At 42.7% G+C, this 15972-nt stretch overlaps 2 protein-coding genes across 2 annotated transcripts; one reads left to right on the forward strand and one right to left on the reverse strand.

Annotated features, from left to right (window-relative positions):
- The first annotated feature begins 1364 nt into the window (after positions 1 to 1364).
- On the forward strand, positions 1365 to 6674 carry cUnh1orf174 (chromosome Un C1orf174 homolog). Its single transcript, XM_079557690.1, has 4 exons — positions 1365 to 1566; positions 4566 to 4628; positions 4705 to 4980; positions 5961 to 6674. Exons 2-4 carry the CDS (start codon positions 4566 to 4568, stop codon positions 6114 to 6116), a joined length of 495 nt encoding a protein of 164 aa, XP_079413816.1. The 5' UTR covers positions 1365 to 1566; the 3' UTR covers positions 6117 to 6674.
- Positions 6675 to 9314: 2640 nt separating this feature from the next.
- On the reverse strand, positions 9315 to 15464 carry dffb (DNA fragmentation factor, beta polypeptide (caspase-activated DNase)). Its single transcript, XM_079558068.1, has 7 exons — positions 15281 to 15464; positions 12514 to 12640; positions 12215 to 12397; positions 12073 to 12152; positions 10290 to 10469; positions 9998 to 10098; positions 9315 to 9605 (listed from the first exon to the last, which is right to left on the reverse strand). The coding sequence occupies exons 1-7, from the start codon at positions 15401 to 15403 to the stop codon at positions 9365 to 9367; spliced, it is 1035 nt and encodes a 344-aa protein (XP_079414194.1). The 5' UTR covers positions 15404 to 15464; the 3' UTR covers positions 9315 to 9364.
- Between the last annotated feature and the right edge of the window lie 508 nt (positions 15465 to 15972).

Here is a 15972-nt window from a genome sequence, read left to right on the forward strand (position 1 = left end):
AACTTATTTATGCCATACAAATAAAGTCATGTGTAAATCGGGTCCATATGGATATTTTCTCACAGCAGATTGTTCAGTAGAAGTGAAAAAACGGCAGTCATAGCAGGCTATAGCTAGCGTTAGCATTAGCACGATGCTAACATGCAGCATCATGTTAGCATTCTCTGTTTTTTTTTATGTATTTATGGGCTGTTGAACCACTTTGCCTCTCTCCATGTCTTTGTATCTTTATTTAGAAGAAAGCTATATTCATAATTCAGCATTTGTTAAAGTAGTTTTTGAATAATTAGAGAAAGTTTAGATTTTTCTCCAAATTGTTTTCCCCCTTAACTGTTTTCCAACATGACCATATATGGGCGATTCCAGAGATGCCGTCTGTATCTTAACATTGAGGTGGAGGGCAACTGACGGTAACTATGGTAACTGTGGTAACTCATATCTCAGTCATTACTGGAGGAATCCACATAAAACAAAAACTGTCACAAAGTTCATTTTCTCCCCTGTCAGCACGTATGAACTATATGAATTATTTTCTCCGGAAAACGGCAAAAAATGGTGACAAAATGCAAAAACATGACCGTCATGTTGTCCAATAGAAAGGACTTTCAGACATAAAATAACATCACAGGTTTGAGAATCCAATCACGATCAAGTAGTGATGAGGAAAAACATTTGTCAATCTTCGTTTTGGAGATTTCTTACAAAAACTGCATTTCTCCCATAGAGTTGTATTGGCCCCGCCCTCCACCGGACATTATGACATCATCACATTCTAAATCGTGAACACCACCTGCTTAAAGCCACACTGCGTAGAATTTTACCGAATAAACACAATTGAAAAGCAATTATTTATTTTAGATATTTTCATCATTGAAAAATACCACATAAATGTTTGTTTGTACATTTATGAGGCTCACCCCTCCTAAGATACGACTGTAAACTTTACTGGAAGTGGGTGCGTCTCCAGCTCGTCTCCACGGAGATGTGACAAAAGGCAGTAGAATTTGAGATTTAAACAGGTTATTTTCTCATCCAAATCCATTGTTTTATTACACACTGCAGTATCAGCATTTTCTGTGTTGAGCTGGTCATTAGCAGCATGTTTTGTTTTGCCGCAACAGTATTGTCCAAAATGTTGCGCAGTGTATCTTTAAATCAAGATGTGTCAGACTTGGACTGTGCAAAGAGGGTATTGAATAGGTAAACATATTGCACAATTTTTTCCCCCTTCTTTTTTTTGGGGCCAGAAAATGCCCATATTTTGATAATCGCCCTGACATCTTCATCACAGTGTCATTCCTTCACACGTGTCACCAGTTGGTGGCGGTATTGCGTCATCTTGATACTTGCCACGCGCACGCGCCAATGTAGAAGAAGCGGCACGGTCCAGACCAGGCTCCAGACTCCAGACTCCAGCCCCCAGCCCCATGTGGTTCTGGTCCTCACGAGGGTCCAGTTTGGTCCGGGAGCTGGAGCGGTCACCGCGGGGACAGGACAGCGGCTGGAGCCGGAGGAGAGCTCACCTTCTCACCGTTTAACCCCGTTTCACCGCGGAGTGTTCCCGAGGTGAGCTAACGCTGCTAACAGCTAGCAGCTAGCAGCTAACCAGCCCAGCGTGTTTTATTTGTAGGACTTATTCCCTAATGCTTTATCAGCTTCATCCCAGTGTGTAGTTGTAGATACATGGCTGTGCTCAGTGTCCTCTGTCAGGCTTGTTCACATTAGACTCGCTACATTCTCGGCATTTCGAGCTGTGGCGAGTTTGTTTTGTTGGAGTTGTCAAAGGGGGGTCGAGTTAGGGTTATGATCTAGGTCGGATCAGAAAGAAGCTTGTTGTTCATTTAAAAGCACCCAACACATGTTTCTCCCCCGTGGTAACTTTAGTTTGGATTAATAGGATTGTATACAACATAAAGCGCACGGGCAGCGAAGTGCCTGGGCTTTAGAGGGTTCCTTGTTTACGTTTGCAGCTGTCAATGCTTCAGTGCACAGAACTGAACAGAAGGTCACTTAATGAAAGGAATTAACATACATACCTGTATTTTTGCAGATGGTTTAGGATGTTTCGTGACTAGGCACACTTTTGTACTCAGGATTGTGTCGGGGGATTCCTCCTGGCATATTTCCATCAAACCCAGTGCGGATTTTAAGATGTGAAATACTGGCTGGAGGTATCATACTTTAACCCCTTAACTCCCTCCTGAACAGAGCACTTTTTCTCCAGTTTGGCTTTACCCCAGTCCATAAGCTTCTGGGAAAAAGCTGGAAAAATAGCAACAAAACTGAGGCGAAAACATGATGGAAATGTGACAAAAAAGTGACGAAAAATGAAAAAAATACCAAAAATGTGATTTAAAAAAATGGACCAACAATGTGATAAAAAATGGACAAAAATGTGATAAAAAATGGACAAAAATGTGATAAAAAAATGGACAAAAAAATAACAAATGTGATAAAAATTTGACAAAAAATAAAATAAAATTACAAAAATGTGATAAAAAAAAAACTGACCAAAAAATGACAAAAAAGTGGCAAAAATGTCACAAAAAATGACAAAAATGTGATAAAAGAAATTGACAAAAAAATTACAAAAATGTGATAAAAAATTGACAAAAAAAATGACAAAAAAAATTGACCAAAAAATGTGATAAAAAAAAATGGACAAAAAAGTTACAAAAATGAGTTGAATTCCCAACAAAAAAATGATGGAAAAAAAATCTGATGACGTGAGGAAAAAGATCCTCTCGGTTCAGGTGGGAGTTAAGAGGTTAAAGGCGCATTATGGAACTTTACATGGGAAAAACCTTTCTATTATTGCGTATTTGAGCTTTTAGTGACCCAGCGGCATTATGAGTGGTCCGCAGGGCGCCTTAACTTTCCATCTCAATGGCTCCAGGCAGTTTCTGGTTCAGGTTTTCACTGCTGGCGGAGCCTCTCACCAAAAACCCTACCAAACAATTGAATCTGGAGCGTTGTAGAGGCCACTGTACTTTTTCCACACACAACAAAGTTGCAGAAATCACCTTTAAAGCATGCGGACATGAGATGGAAGGCTGTGGGAGTTGTTTCACAGCTCTTTTCTCTATTATTATTTTGGAAGTGGCCAAAACCATTGGCTTCTGTAAAATTCCAAACCTTGACAAGCTCCAGCTCCAGTCTCAGAGGACAAAGCCAGAAAACATGGAAATCCTGAACTCTATAAACATTCCTTTAGTTGAGAATTCTCTGTGAGCGCGTCATATCCTTAGTTTACATTCACTTGATGCTCTGACGTCGACATCCTGTGGTTATTGGATTCTACTGATAAAATCACCAACTATGCTTTGTTTGCTTTATGTTTAACAATAACAGGGAAAGCATCTCTCACAGCTCAGTGATGGGCCGGAGCTCCCTCTCCTATAATACAAGAGCTGAAAGGTTGTTTTGGAAAGAGGTCTGTGCTCCCGTCATGTGACCAGCCGTGTCATGGGACTCCAGTCAAAACAAACTTTAGTGGAGCTGTTATGTAATGGGATTAATTTAATACGTCTTAAGCAGGCAAAAGTGCAGTAGTTGGAGTTGGCTACACTTTAATGCAATATCTATATCATAAACAATCACAAAGAAAGAGATTTACACTTTTTTCTCTCTGCTTAAAACAATCCTGGGAGCTTTTTCTCATTATTTAGTCCCTATTTTAGCCTGTTTTGTTCCTCGTTTTGTGTTTTTTTAACGGGGGGGGGGGGGGGGGGGGGGGTGATTTCAGAGGACTCTAGAGTACCTCAGTAACTGCAGTCTTTGCAATTTGTTAATTATTTTGCTTCCACCAACAGTGATTTAGATTTGACTCTGCTTCTTTTGCAAGGGGGCAGAAAAAAAATAATTGACCATCATTTTCCAGAAGCTTTCCGGAAACTTCACAACTGTCAAAATGCATATTTTTTCAACAATTTGTGAACTATTAGCCATCCATTGATTATGTTTTTAACCATAAAACATGCATTGAAGTGATGTCACACCCCCGACCCAAACAAGAAGTCTGAGCATTTCATCAAGTCAAAACTTTCCCAAACCTACATTGTGGTGAATCCTCTAATGACGCTGTGGGACAAACGGCAAACTTTTGTATCATGGTTTTGTTTCATCACACTGTGATTGGTTAAATTCACCCGTCACTCACTCTGATCATGACAGATGCTGATCAATACTGTGTGACACAGAGCTGCATTAAACGGAACAGACCGAAATGATTTTTTTTAAAACTTTTAAAACAATATAACACTGTATTATAATGATAAATAAAAGTCAGATGGTCACATGGAACGAGTCCATTTCCAAAAGCTACAACCTTAATCACTGTCCTGTTCAAACCCTGGTGCTCAGACATGAAGACATCTCTGCTGTGGTATTTCAGTATTTAACTATTTAATCAAATGTTTAGGCTTAATTTTATATCTGTCTGTAAAGAAACCTTCAGTTGTGTTAATTCATAAATTGCTGTTAATTTTGCAGCCCTACTTTAGTGTGATCTCATGTGGTTGTGGTGATGTAGAAGAGCGTCCTGCCTGATGCTGTGTGCTCCACAGATGCCGGGGCGGCTCCGATGCAGAAAGAGGAAAAGCGGCGCGCAGTCGAGAGGCTCCAGGAAGGTTTGTGTCCAGCCATATTTGAATATTGAGTTGTATTTTAATGTTGGACTGATGGTTGATGCCCTGTGTCCGCCAGGCCTGTCCCAGCAAGAGCACGTCTGTGTCTGTGGACAGTCAGACGTGTGTGAGCAGCTCTGGGATCAGCTGCGAGTGTGAGCAGTGGTCCGCTCACAGGCGCTGCTCCGCCTCCCCTCAGCCACCGCTTCGTCCCGACAAAGAGAACCAGCAGGAGGCGCTGTGCTGTGCGGAGAGCATGGACTGTGAGGACTACAGCAAAACCCTGTTCCCCGACGACGACAGCAACCAGGTCCTGCCAGTGGAGCAGTTCTTTGGCAACATCGACACAGTGCAGGTGAGCGTCCGCCTGACGCCTAACTGAGCCTCCAACAGGCTACATGTTCACATTTCAAATGTCAGATCATTGTCAAACATTATTATCACAAAATCTCTGAAAACAGTCGTGCATTTTTTTCTTCTTCTCCTTAATAGTTGTTTAGTGGTTCTTTTTAACAATAACCACTTTGAGAACATAATAAAAACATGTGAACATCTGTTCAGATTGTGAAAAGTTAGACAGGTATATTCTGGCCCTGAGGGGTATAGTCTAGCCTAGGCTATTGTATACCCCGGGGTATTCACTTTTTTCCGGAGGCTCGTGTGGGCGCCGCCATGAATTGTGCCCGCCCCTTTTCTCCTATCTGTTAACATGGGACTGGAGAAGTCCACATAAAATCAGTTACTACACGAAAACAAAGCCGTTTTCAGGCCGGGCAGAGAAACGGTGCAGTGTTGACATGTTGGTGCAAATGAACACTGGACATTTTACACAAATCAATTAACTAAACATCAGATTTGAGCAGAGAACTTTTTCCTTCGTTCTCTGTACGGGGCGGGGGTTAATTTGGCCTGTTACACCTGTAATGATGTAAACTTTAGAGTTTTTGAAGATCTGTACATTACTAGCAATAGAATTTATGTTGAGAACTTCTTACTTTTTACTCCCCTACATTTTCTATAAAAGTTCCATTTATCCTTCATAAGAATAAATGGAACTGGTCACAAAGTCCAAGAAGAAGTCATTTCATGTATTGTCCTTTGGAAGGTTTACCTCATGTGTTCTTTTTTGAGAAATGACTTGAGCCTGTGCTTTAGATCAGACAGTGGGAGTGGCTGACCCCCTTTTTTACAGGACAGATGTTTTTCTGGTTTGCAGAAGAACTTGTGTTTACCAAAGATAATATCAACCTTGAAGAATTGACAGTAACATTTCAGGTTTGATTGCCATTTATCTTGCAATCCTAAAATCAAGCAACCCCGTGACCTCTTTTGCAGGACTTTCCCCAGAGGACGTCCGCTCCGTCCACTTCTGTCCAGCAGCGAACTGAGAGGAGGAGACGCTACTTCGCCCCAGAGGACATCGAGGACCAGGAGGAGGGACACGGCAGGACGTCCCAGAACACACAGGACTGTCCCGCGCAGAGACACTGAAGTCTGGACACTCTGCCGTCCATGCAAAGAGCTGTGCCAAAGCGGAGAAATGACCAATCACGTCTGGACTGAGCGTGTGGCGTGGGACTGAGGGCTGTACAAGAGATTATTTTGTAATATTTATTCTACAACATGATGAAAAGCACTTTAATCTTAAGTCATGAGTATTTAAAGAGGCACATTCTTTTAGAAAAAGCAGAGATAATCAGGCAGTAAACATAATCCAGTCCACAGGAGGAGTCAGAGGTGTATGCACTGTCAGAGAAGCCGTCCTTCAGGTTCATGCCGTCTGGTCTACAATGCAGTGCAGTATAACCTGCCTCAATGCAGAAATAATCATACAGCTGTCATATTTAACCAAGTGCTTTCCTGTTTTGGTGATCAGCAGTCGTTTTCCGTTAGTATAGTCAAGTTAATTTGAGCTAAAAATGCATAACAAAGCTAGCTTATTAGCTACAGTTGTTTTCGGTTGGGCTCTTCCTTTGAGAATAAAAACAAAACCTCTAACGTTACCCTAGGGCTGGGGTTCCCAAACTTTTCAGGCCACGAGCCACTCTACCAAACCAAATAATTTAAGGTGCAAAACATTTAAAATCTGTTTTAATGATGTTTGTTTGTAAACTTTAGTTTGATATTTGGAGTCATTTCACTAAAATATGCGGTTTTCAATCAAAAATATGTCAAATTCAATGTCAGAAATGTAAAGCATATAGGCTCATTTTGCGAGCCGCACTTTGGGAACCGCTGCCCTCGGGGTCTTGGTGAAATCAGCACTTTGCATGAGTGGAGTGTCTTGCAAAGGGACAAAACGACAAGAGCGTTAGACAAGATAGCTTGTATATAGGCTTTACAAACATCCGTCTTCAACTTTGACATAACGTTGGTATACCATGGATCTCAGATGGAGTAATCCACACATGAGCGTCTTTTTAAGCAGTACTATGTTGTGATACAGATGGACTCCTATAGACAGTGATCCAGCTTCATAATACCGCTAAACCAGGGCTCAAACCCAAAGTTAAAGTTGGCAGCTTATACTAATAAAAAGAAATGGTTTAAATGGTTGGTACAGATCAGAATCGCAAAGAGCTGAGAAACCGCATCAATATTGCTTTTGCCTTCTGTTCATGATGTAAGCACAATGCTCCATCGCACGGTGTGATTCACGAGTGGCCTATGGATGAGACAGGTCAGCCAGGTGGAACTTAATTAACAATTGTCATTAGTCTGGAGGTCATCCGGCGATTGCCTTAAAGTAGATCTTTTGAACAGAAGGATGAACTATATTAGAAATGTATTAGATTTGCAATTTACTTTTCCCCAAATCAAGGTTCAGTTCAAATTTTTAAACCAGTCCACACTCCCGGGCGACAGTAATTCAGAGAAAACACATTTGAACAGCTCAATTATTTCAGAATGTTTTTAGAACCATAAACTACAGGGCTCGCAGGTTTCAAACGTATATGATCCTATAGAGACAGAGTTTGAGGTTTCCCAGAGGACATAGTTACCTAAATAGTTGTGATGCAACAATTAGAACAACAATAATGTCTGAGGTATTGTATAGTTTGACAGTTTAAGTTTTATTGAGGATTACAAAAATGATGTCAGCCAGCAGCAGGACATTGAATACTGTCTTATGAATGAAAAGATGAACAGGGTCTTCATGTTTTCTCATTTGCACTAACCACCATGTACTATGTTCTTTTTTTATCTTTCTTGCCTTCGATCTCATGCCTTATTTGATAATCACTGCATGCAGCTTTGCAGCTGTTTGCCTCATTGTAGTTTGATAATGCTCATTTTATACATCATTCTGCCATACAAGAACAAATAAATGCATTTACACAAAGTGTTTGGAATGACGTCTGAAGAGCTTTAGAAGCCCTACTTTATCAATGGGATCCTTTGCTCAGTGGAGAATAGAACAAGTAGCAACATCTGTCCCGGTTAGGTCTGAGGTAGAGATGGTGATTCAGCACAAAACTCTAAAATACAATTCAAAACACACTTGACATAAAACCCTGGTTCAGAACTCGTGTTGGAGTGTGTATGGCTCAGGGAGCTTCTGATTGTACAATCGCCTTGATAATCAAAACACATGTCATTAAAAATAATGTAAAATGCATAATTGTAGAAAAATCAACGTTTACCTCATCTTTAAAGCTGCCCTCAGCTATGTCTTTTGGAAAAAAATGTGCCAGTAGGTGTCAGTTGGTTATCAGTTCACAATCTTTTGTAAACTTCTGTCATAATGCTAAACTCTGACTGTTAGCTGCTAACTTCAAACATTTGCGATCCCAGCACGAGTTTGTGTTTACACGGTGCAGGGGCAGGTGAGGGGTGAGGCGGGGGTAGGTGGGGGAGGTGCGGCGCTCGTCTTCAGGAAAAGTTAACTCATTTTGATGGTGGCGCCTCTAGCGATGCAATGTGGGTATGCAACCATTCCTGTCCAGCAGAATGGAATAGCTGAGGGCAGCTTTAAGTGTAGATGTGTAGCCCTTCCTTTAAAGCTGCTATAGGCTATTTTATGTCAATAGTGAACCATGCTCAGCCCCTCCACATGTTGCCCCTGATGGTGCATTCAAAGAGAAAGGGAATCTCATTAATCTTGTGGCACACGTGTATCAGCAGAATTTCCTCAACTGCAACTTTCATGCAGATCTGTGTTTTTTGGCATTTAGAACATAATTGTTCCATTTAGAACTATATTACAGTGCAGACTGAGGTTAAATACAGTGGTCCCTCGTTTATCGCACGGGTTACATTCTAAAAATAACCCGCAATAAACGAAATCCGCGTAGTAGTCAGCTTTATTTTTTACAATCATATGTTTTAAAGCAGTAAAACACCTCATCACACACTTGATACACGTTCCTCACTAGCTCACACAGGTTCTCCCTTATGCCTGGTGTAAACTGCAACATTTTTTGTCTAATAAGATTTTTCGATTTACGTTACAGACGTGGGGATGGAAACACCCTTGAACACCTCATACCCTTCCTGGTGATCTGATGGTTCCCTGCAGATATTAATATAAATAATATAAATGGACATGAGGATACCAGCTGCATCAGAGCAGAGCAGGTTGATGCTACCACGTGACAACCTCTGAGGAAGGCCACAGTTGTAGCTGAAACCAACACTAAGGTCTGGCTATAAGAACAAAAAATAGCATCATTCTTAGAAGACAATTACTGTTCTGTTTGGATTCAGGCCACACCGGCAGAAGCTTCCTCAGCCCTGGCTCACCGCAGGCGCCTCTTCCTGCCCCTCTGCTGTTTGCCTGTCTGACCGGTCCGCTTGTAGACCTTTTTGGCGTCGCACTGCAGGTTGTGGGCTCCTTTCTTGTGGCAGGCAATGTGCACCAGTTTGAGGTTGTCGGTGGTGAAGAGCAGCCTGTAGAAGTAGGTCAGGTCGATGTCCGCACTCGTCCGGTTCTGGTGGCACTCCAGCAATGCGGGGATGACACTGCGCTTCTTCTCTATCCTGTTTCAACAAGAGATTTCAGGTTCAGGAAACAAGCAACCTTTCAGATTTTGGGCCAGATTGTTTCTCTGAACAGTGAGTGTACTGTTTAGTTAAATTGGTGTACCATGGACTCCATCTCCTGGCTTGATGTAGGATTTGAGATTCAGATTGATCTCAGATTGATACATGCCAGAACAGGCGGTGATTTTTCGTACACTTCACATAAGCTCTGATTTCGCCGTACGCAAGTTTGATAAACGAGGGCCAGTGACTCTAAACTTTCTAGTCTTCTACTTGAAAATAGAAGACATTTATTTGTAATCCAAATTCCGGGACATTCATTTTCTACAAAAAAAATGTGTATTCAAAGATAAAATAAGATATGAACAGGGGTGTGCTTTGGGCCTTGCCTGTGGTCCAGGTTCCAGGTGCTGAAGATGACCCGGTTCTCTCGGCTGCTGTAGGGGTTGATGGAGTGGAGGGACGGGCACAGTGCTTCATCAAACGAGCCCTGCACACAGCTTTGGTTAGAAAAGAAATGAGGAAATAAAGCTTCTCCTGTGTGACCTGGGAGTGCGCAAGTGTTTAGCCCGCAGTCTCATACCAGAACAGAAAGGAAGGGTTACAAAACACTCCTCTATGTGACACTTATTCACATTGGAAACGAATGGATCAAAGAAGGCCCGCAGACAGCCGTGGTACCTGGCAGGTGAACCACCCCTCGGCGGTGCACAGCCGGCTCCCCTCGCCCTCATCCTGGCTGCGGTCGAAGTAGGCGCCCTGGTACCGGGCCGTCTTCAGCATGTGTCCCAGAGACTGCATCGTCTTCTCAAACTCCGCCCTGCACTGAGCCTTCTCTATGGTCCTGGAGGCGTCGGTCACCTGAGGGAGAGCACTCAGTCACACCAGCGTCTGAGGCCATGTGGCACAGCACCAGGTGGATGCTCTGTGTGGGCTCAAGGATTTCGGTGTCGTGATTAGGAGTGTGGCAACATATCGATTTTACGATATATCGCGATATTTTGCAGGATGATACGATACCAATACTTTTTAACTTTTTCCGATAGATACTTTTGATGGCGTCATGCATATCAATGAGCGACATCATGCATATTAATTAGTTTTAGTTTTAAGCCTAATAATGGACAACAGTAGGTGGCGTTACGGAGATGGCTCTATCTCACAACAAGGAAGACGGGTTGTCCCCATCGAGTTGCCGTACAATCGGGGCATTGTGTTTTTGAAGCCACAAACCAATTTTTATTAACACTTAGAGCAGTACTAAGTAACTTGTTTACCTTAATAAATCCTTTCCGTTGGCCCTCTGGGGGTAATACAAGTGTTAATGGGATGATTGGAGGGTCTTTCATCTCCCGGTGTCTCTGGCCAGAGAACCATGATTGCAGCTTCTCTGCCTCCGGGTCGGAGTCACCAATACACACTAATGGAATCACCAACAAGAAGCTAACAGGCACTTATGGCCTCTAGGGGCATGAGTTACTTAGTAGTGCTTTAAACAAAAGACTTTTTTTTTTTTTTTTTTTTTTACAAATGACTAGATTTACTCTCTACTCAAGTATCATCGACAGCAAATACCTCAGTACTTTCTCATGTGTAAATACAGGAGGGACAGAGCAGCTTTTACATTGATTGGAGTAGTATCTGTACTTTTACTCAAGCAGTGAACTCAGGCATCAGGTACTTGTTAGAGAGTAAAATTAAATTGCTATTTATCATACTGGGTCAAGCTGTACTATCTCTGTCGTAGCCTTGACTGTGGTGCTCAGACACCTACTCTCAACCTAGTCTCAGTCAGACTTGAATGGTAGGACTAGGGCAATGTCTCGAGTTCACGTCTCCCGCACCGATGTTAAATACACTTCTACTGCCCGTTTATTGTCACTGTTTATTCTGCAACAGTGCCGACCACCACTGTCCACAAGGCCTCGCTCCATACTAAAGGGTTAACAGCTCTGCTCCTATACATTATTAGACCCAGTCAAGGCTCATTGACATTTCATTCTCTGTGGGGGACATCATGTTACCTAAAGGGCTATACGCACCGTGTCCCCATGTGATTTTCCTCCTGGACAGTAGCATCAGTGTTCCTCTCCCCTATCTCTAACATTCACGATTAGCAGGGTTCCACACAAATGAAGAGATTGCTCAAGATTTGGTAAAGGACAGCGAGTAAATGTTAGGATGTGACTGGAGCAGGTTAAAAACATTAGTGAGAACTAACGACTTCACTGGAGGAAAAATACACCAAAAATACACCAAATAAACATTCAACACTGTGGACAATGTGCATATAGCCCATCAGTGCAGACTTTGTGAGTTGAAAATATCAAAAGATATTTTAGTTTTGGTGGACCTGGTGGATATGTCTATGTCGGTTTTCCCAAAAACATGCACAATATTCTAATCCTCCAGCTGGGTGATTGTAACCAAGGCCCTGGATGAAGAGGAATAAAAAAAAAAGCACCTCCTTCATGTAGCTGCGGATCCTGCTCTCACAGTTGAACCTCATGTAGGACGACTTGGTCTTAAAGCGAGTGTCCAGTCCTGCAGTGAGAGAGTAATGGTCAACGATGTAGAATTGTGAATGGACAGAGAGTCGTCCTCACCTGTGAACCAGTCCCGGTCCTGGTCTCTGGTCTCCCTGTCCGACGTGTCCTCCAGAGTGCGCTGCATGTCCCTGAGCAGCTTGTGTCTCTGCGGGGACAGAGGGTCAGACAGCAGGCTCCTGACCGCCTCCACCAGCTGCTCCCTGTGCTCCGACGTCAGCAGCCGCTCCAGGTCGCTCACCACTGACACACACACACACACGAAACACACATTTACATTCAAATATCTTTCTTTATATCTGAGCTACAAACAAGTTATTACTGAACAAATCTGTAGAAATTCAAAGTTTTTAACCCACCGCCCTTCCAGCTCTGCCCGCGGGACAGCAGCACCAGCTCACAGTGGTCCGGCAGCGTCCCAAACAGCCCCTCTGTCACCAGCGTCCCATCTGAGGACAGGCACACGTGGGCTCCAGTCACCGGAACCTGCAAAAACAATGGGACTGTTCTCTAGTTTAAAACCGTAAAGGAAATGCTCAGGGTTCATTTCCACCTGTTACGACATGGGAACGTTGTGTTCATTGGGCGAGTGACTTCAAAGTTGTAATATACCGTTCATCCAGGAAGTATTCACGCCCCTACACTTTTCCCACATTTTGTTACATTACAGCCTCATTCCAACATGGATTAAATTCATTATCCACCCTCATCAATCTACACATAAAGGTGAAATAACGTTTTTGAGTATTCACACCTTTACGACACTCAAGACTGCGCTCAGGTTTGTATTAAATATTACAGGCTAAAAGATGTAGCCGAGTTACACTTGGAGTTACTTTTGACAAATGTAAAGTGAAAATAGTAATAATGCCTCTGAGCAAAATAGCAGGCGGAGACTTCCTTTTCCTTCACTTCCCCTGTTCTCTCTGTGTTTTGTTGTGACGACGTTCGCTACATGCAGAGGTGGTAAAGTCGCCAAAATATTTACTCAAGTAAGAGCAACTTTCCTTAAAGGGGGGGTATTATGCTTTTTTCAATCACATAGCACCAGTCTATAGCACACTACAATGATGGCAAAACCTTCTGTTGGTCTGGAAATGCAGTCAGTTAGAATAACTGCCTTGTATAAAATTGCTCTCTCAAAATGGCTGTAGTGAATGTCTTGAAATAGGCCTCTGTCTCTTTAAGAACCTTTCCGACACGCCCCCTCCACACGCTGTCTGTGGCATCAGTGGGGAGGGGGTTCTGCTGAGGAGCAGTGGTTGGTTACTGGGCTGGTGACGAAAGCTCCGAGGCGTCTCCAGGAGGTGGGGGCGTTCCTAGGAGGACTCAGGCAAACCTATCCCTAAAATGGCCGCCATCAGAGTTTTTACAGATTACTCAAAAATACGTGAATGTGCCAAGGCAACACTTCAGGCATGTTTTTAATGAGGGAATGACATAATAACATGATGTAAAACTTGAAAAAGTCGATTTTGCATAATACCCCCCCTTTAAATAATTTTACTCAAGTACCAGTAAAAAGTAGTGGCCCACATAATTAGACTCAAGTAAAAAAAGAAACAATGTGAAAATGTTTTAAAAGAAAATACCAAACATATAAAGAAATCATGAAGAATGACTCAAGTAAGAAACAGATAGCCTACTTAATTTTAATATTGCTCAAGTAGAAGTAAAAAGTACTGAAAAAAGTACTGACTGAAAACTTAAAGGGGCGACAGTGGCACAGAGAGTAGAGCGGATCGTCTTGTGATCGGCAGGTAGTGATGTGCCGATCGTGTCGAGGCTTTGAAGCGTGTGCCGAGTAATCTAGAGGGGTGTTTATTGAAGCGCGTATCGATACGCGTGTTGATCACGTGTGTGGGGACGTTCGAAGCCTCGGGAAGTGGCCGTACCACGTGACTCAGGAAATGATTTGCGGGTTTGGAGCGAGATTCAAAACAAAAGAGACAGTGACATGAAATGGATTCCCCCTCACATTTTGTGTATTTGGGTTAGACATAAACAAAGTAACACAAAGTAACACATTTTACATCACAACTCTTTCAGCCCCACCATTTATTGTAAGCACTCAGCATGTTACACATTCTCACGGACCTGTCCCTTTTTAAATCCAGATTAAAGACTAATATTTTCAAACTTGCTTTTAATACTTAGAGCCGCTGAATTGTGTCCAGGTTGCAATCATTTGGTGTTTTTTTCTTTTTAGTGTTTTTATCTTTCTGTAAAGCACTTTGGTCCTCCTGGTGTTGTTGTAAAGTGCTATAAATAAACTTTTATTGATTGATTGATGCATTTCTTGTCCACATGATGGCGTAGTGGAGCAAAGCACCTTGATGCTTCGAACCATGTGTGATGCAATTGGCTGTGAGGCTTCAATGCTTCATGGGGCTTCATCTTGCCATCACTACCCGCAGGTGCACACTGTCGTTGTGTCCTTGGGCAAGACACTTCACCCACTTTCCCTCCAGTGTCTGCGTACAGTGGTGTGTGAATGAGAGGGTGAATGGGTGACTGGTTCCTTGATGTAAAGTCTTTGAGTGCCTGAAGGCGCTATATAAACGTGACCATTTTCAAAAAGTTACTTTAGTAAATCTATTTGAGTAGGACCCACCTCTGGCTACATGCGACCGCAGACCTTATTCACCAACTTCCAACTTGATTTGGTGTTGCATTTTATTTGGGGGGAGTTGTTGTCATTTTAAATGCACTTAAATTGTAATGACTTATGTATTCCAGTATTTTGTGTAAGTAATATCTTATATTCCTTAGTTACAGAAAAAGTAATACAAATCTGTAACTCGTTACTCACACTGATAATCTGCCTTAAACATCCTTACGCTCTAACGGAAGGGTTTGGGGGAAACAGCAAAGGAAATGCTGCTGTGTCGCTCTTTACCCTCTTAGCCCTCATTCTCAATAAGCTCAAGTTCGTCCTAACATCTCCACTACATCCTGTGGTCTCTGTCCCTGTGCGTAATTCCCCGGTGCGCTCTGCTCCAGTGCCGTCCGTGCGTCTTTGCGCGCGGAGCACCTGTGACCGAGCTCGGAGAAAGAAAGAAGAAACCATGGTAATAAAAAAAAGAGGAAACCGCGGGGAGAGCGGCTGTGATCGGTGTCCCAAACCTTGAGAAAGTCGCAGGCTTTGCGGATCAGCTCCTTCAGGCTCCGCGCAGCCACTCCGAACCTGCGACTGTCGCTCACCCCGCGGACCTTCACCGCCTTGGTCTTCCCGAACAACCCGAACATGTCCGAGCGAGTCCAGGGCGGTCCAGGGCTGGGAAGTTTTGGTTAACAACTGCCACTTTCTTCTTCTGCTGAGCTCTCACAATGCGCGGGGTGAAGTGCTGCCCTCTAGCGTCTGAACTGACTTGTAATCGACTGAACTGGCCAGAGGCGATATTTACTTGAGTAACACAAACTGATTATTAGTAATCCTCCTTTTGGGTAAAGCAGTCCCTCGCCTCTTCATTTTTGTGGATAAAGGATATGGGAATTTTTTTTGGAGAATATGACAAAGATCTATGCATGCTTTAACATAAAAAAATAGAAGTATAAAAAGAGTGAAATTAAATGTTAAATTCAAGTAAGAGTATTAATACTAATGATTGAATATCAAATTGGATCCCAATCCTTTTTCCTGCAATACCAAGTATCAATACTTCATCAAGTATTGCAGTACTTTACTTTATCCTGCACTCCTTTGTTTCAGTTACACGGCACTTGTTACATTTTGTGTTAATGCACTTTTCAATCCTAACACTTCGATAAAGGTCAAATGGCCTTTGGTTTATAAACTTTGAACACATGACTGTTTT

The sequence above is a fragment of the Gobius niger genome (genome assembly GCF_951799975.1).
Source record: "Gobius niger genome assembly, chromosome: 6".
Lineage (NCBI taxonomy): Eukaryota > Metazoa > Chordata > Actinopteri > Gobiiformes > Gobiidae > Gobius > Gobius niger.

Excerpts from the sequence above, each read along its gene's own strand:
- cUnh1orf174 (XM_079557690.1), top strand. The coding sequence starts at position 4,566 with ATGCCGGGGCGGCTCCGATGCAGAAAGAGGAAAAGCGGCGCGCAGTCG. Across the intron at positions 4,629-4,704 it reads AGTCGAGAGGCTCCAGGAAG|GCCTGTCCCAGCAAGAGCAC; the intron begins GTTTGTGTCCAG and ends TGTGTCCGCCAG. Across the intron at positions 4,981-5,960 it reads GCAACATCGACACAGTGCAG|GACTTTCCCCAGAGGACGTC; the intron begins GTGAGCGTCCGC and ends CCTCTTTTGCAG.
- dffb (XM_079558068.1), bottom strand. The coding sequence starts at position 15,403 with ATGTTCGGGTTGTTCGGGAAGACCAAGGCGGTGAAGGTCCGCGGGGTG. Across the intron at positions 12,153-12,214 it reads GGACCGGGACTGGTTCACAG|GACTGGACACTCGCTTTAAG; the intron begins GTGAGGACGACT and ends CTCTCACTGCAG. Across the intron at positions 9,606-9,997 it reads ACCTGGAACCTGGACCACAG|GATAGAGAAGAAGCGCAGTG; the intron begins GCAAGGCCCAAA and ends TTGTTGAAACAG.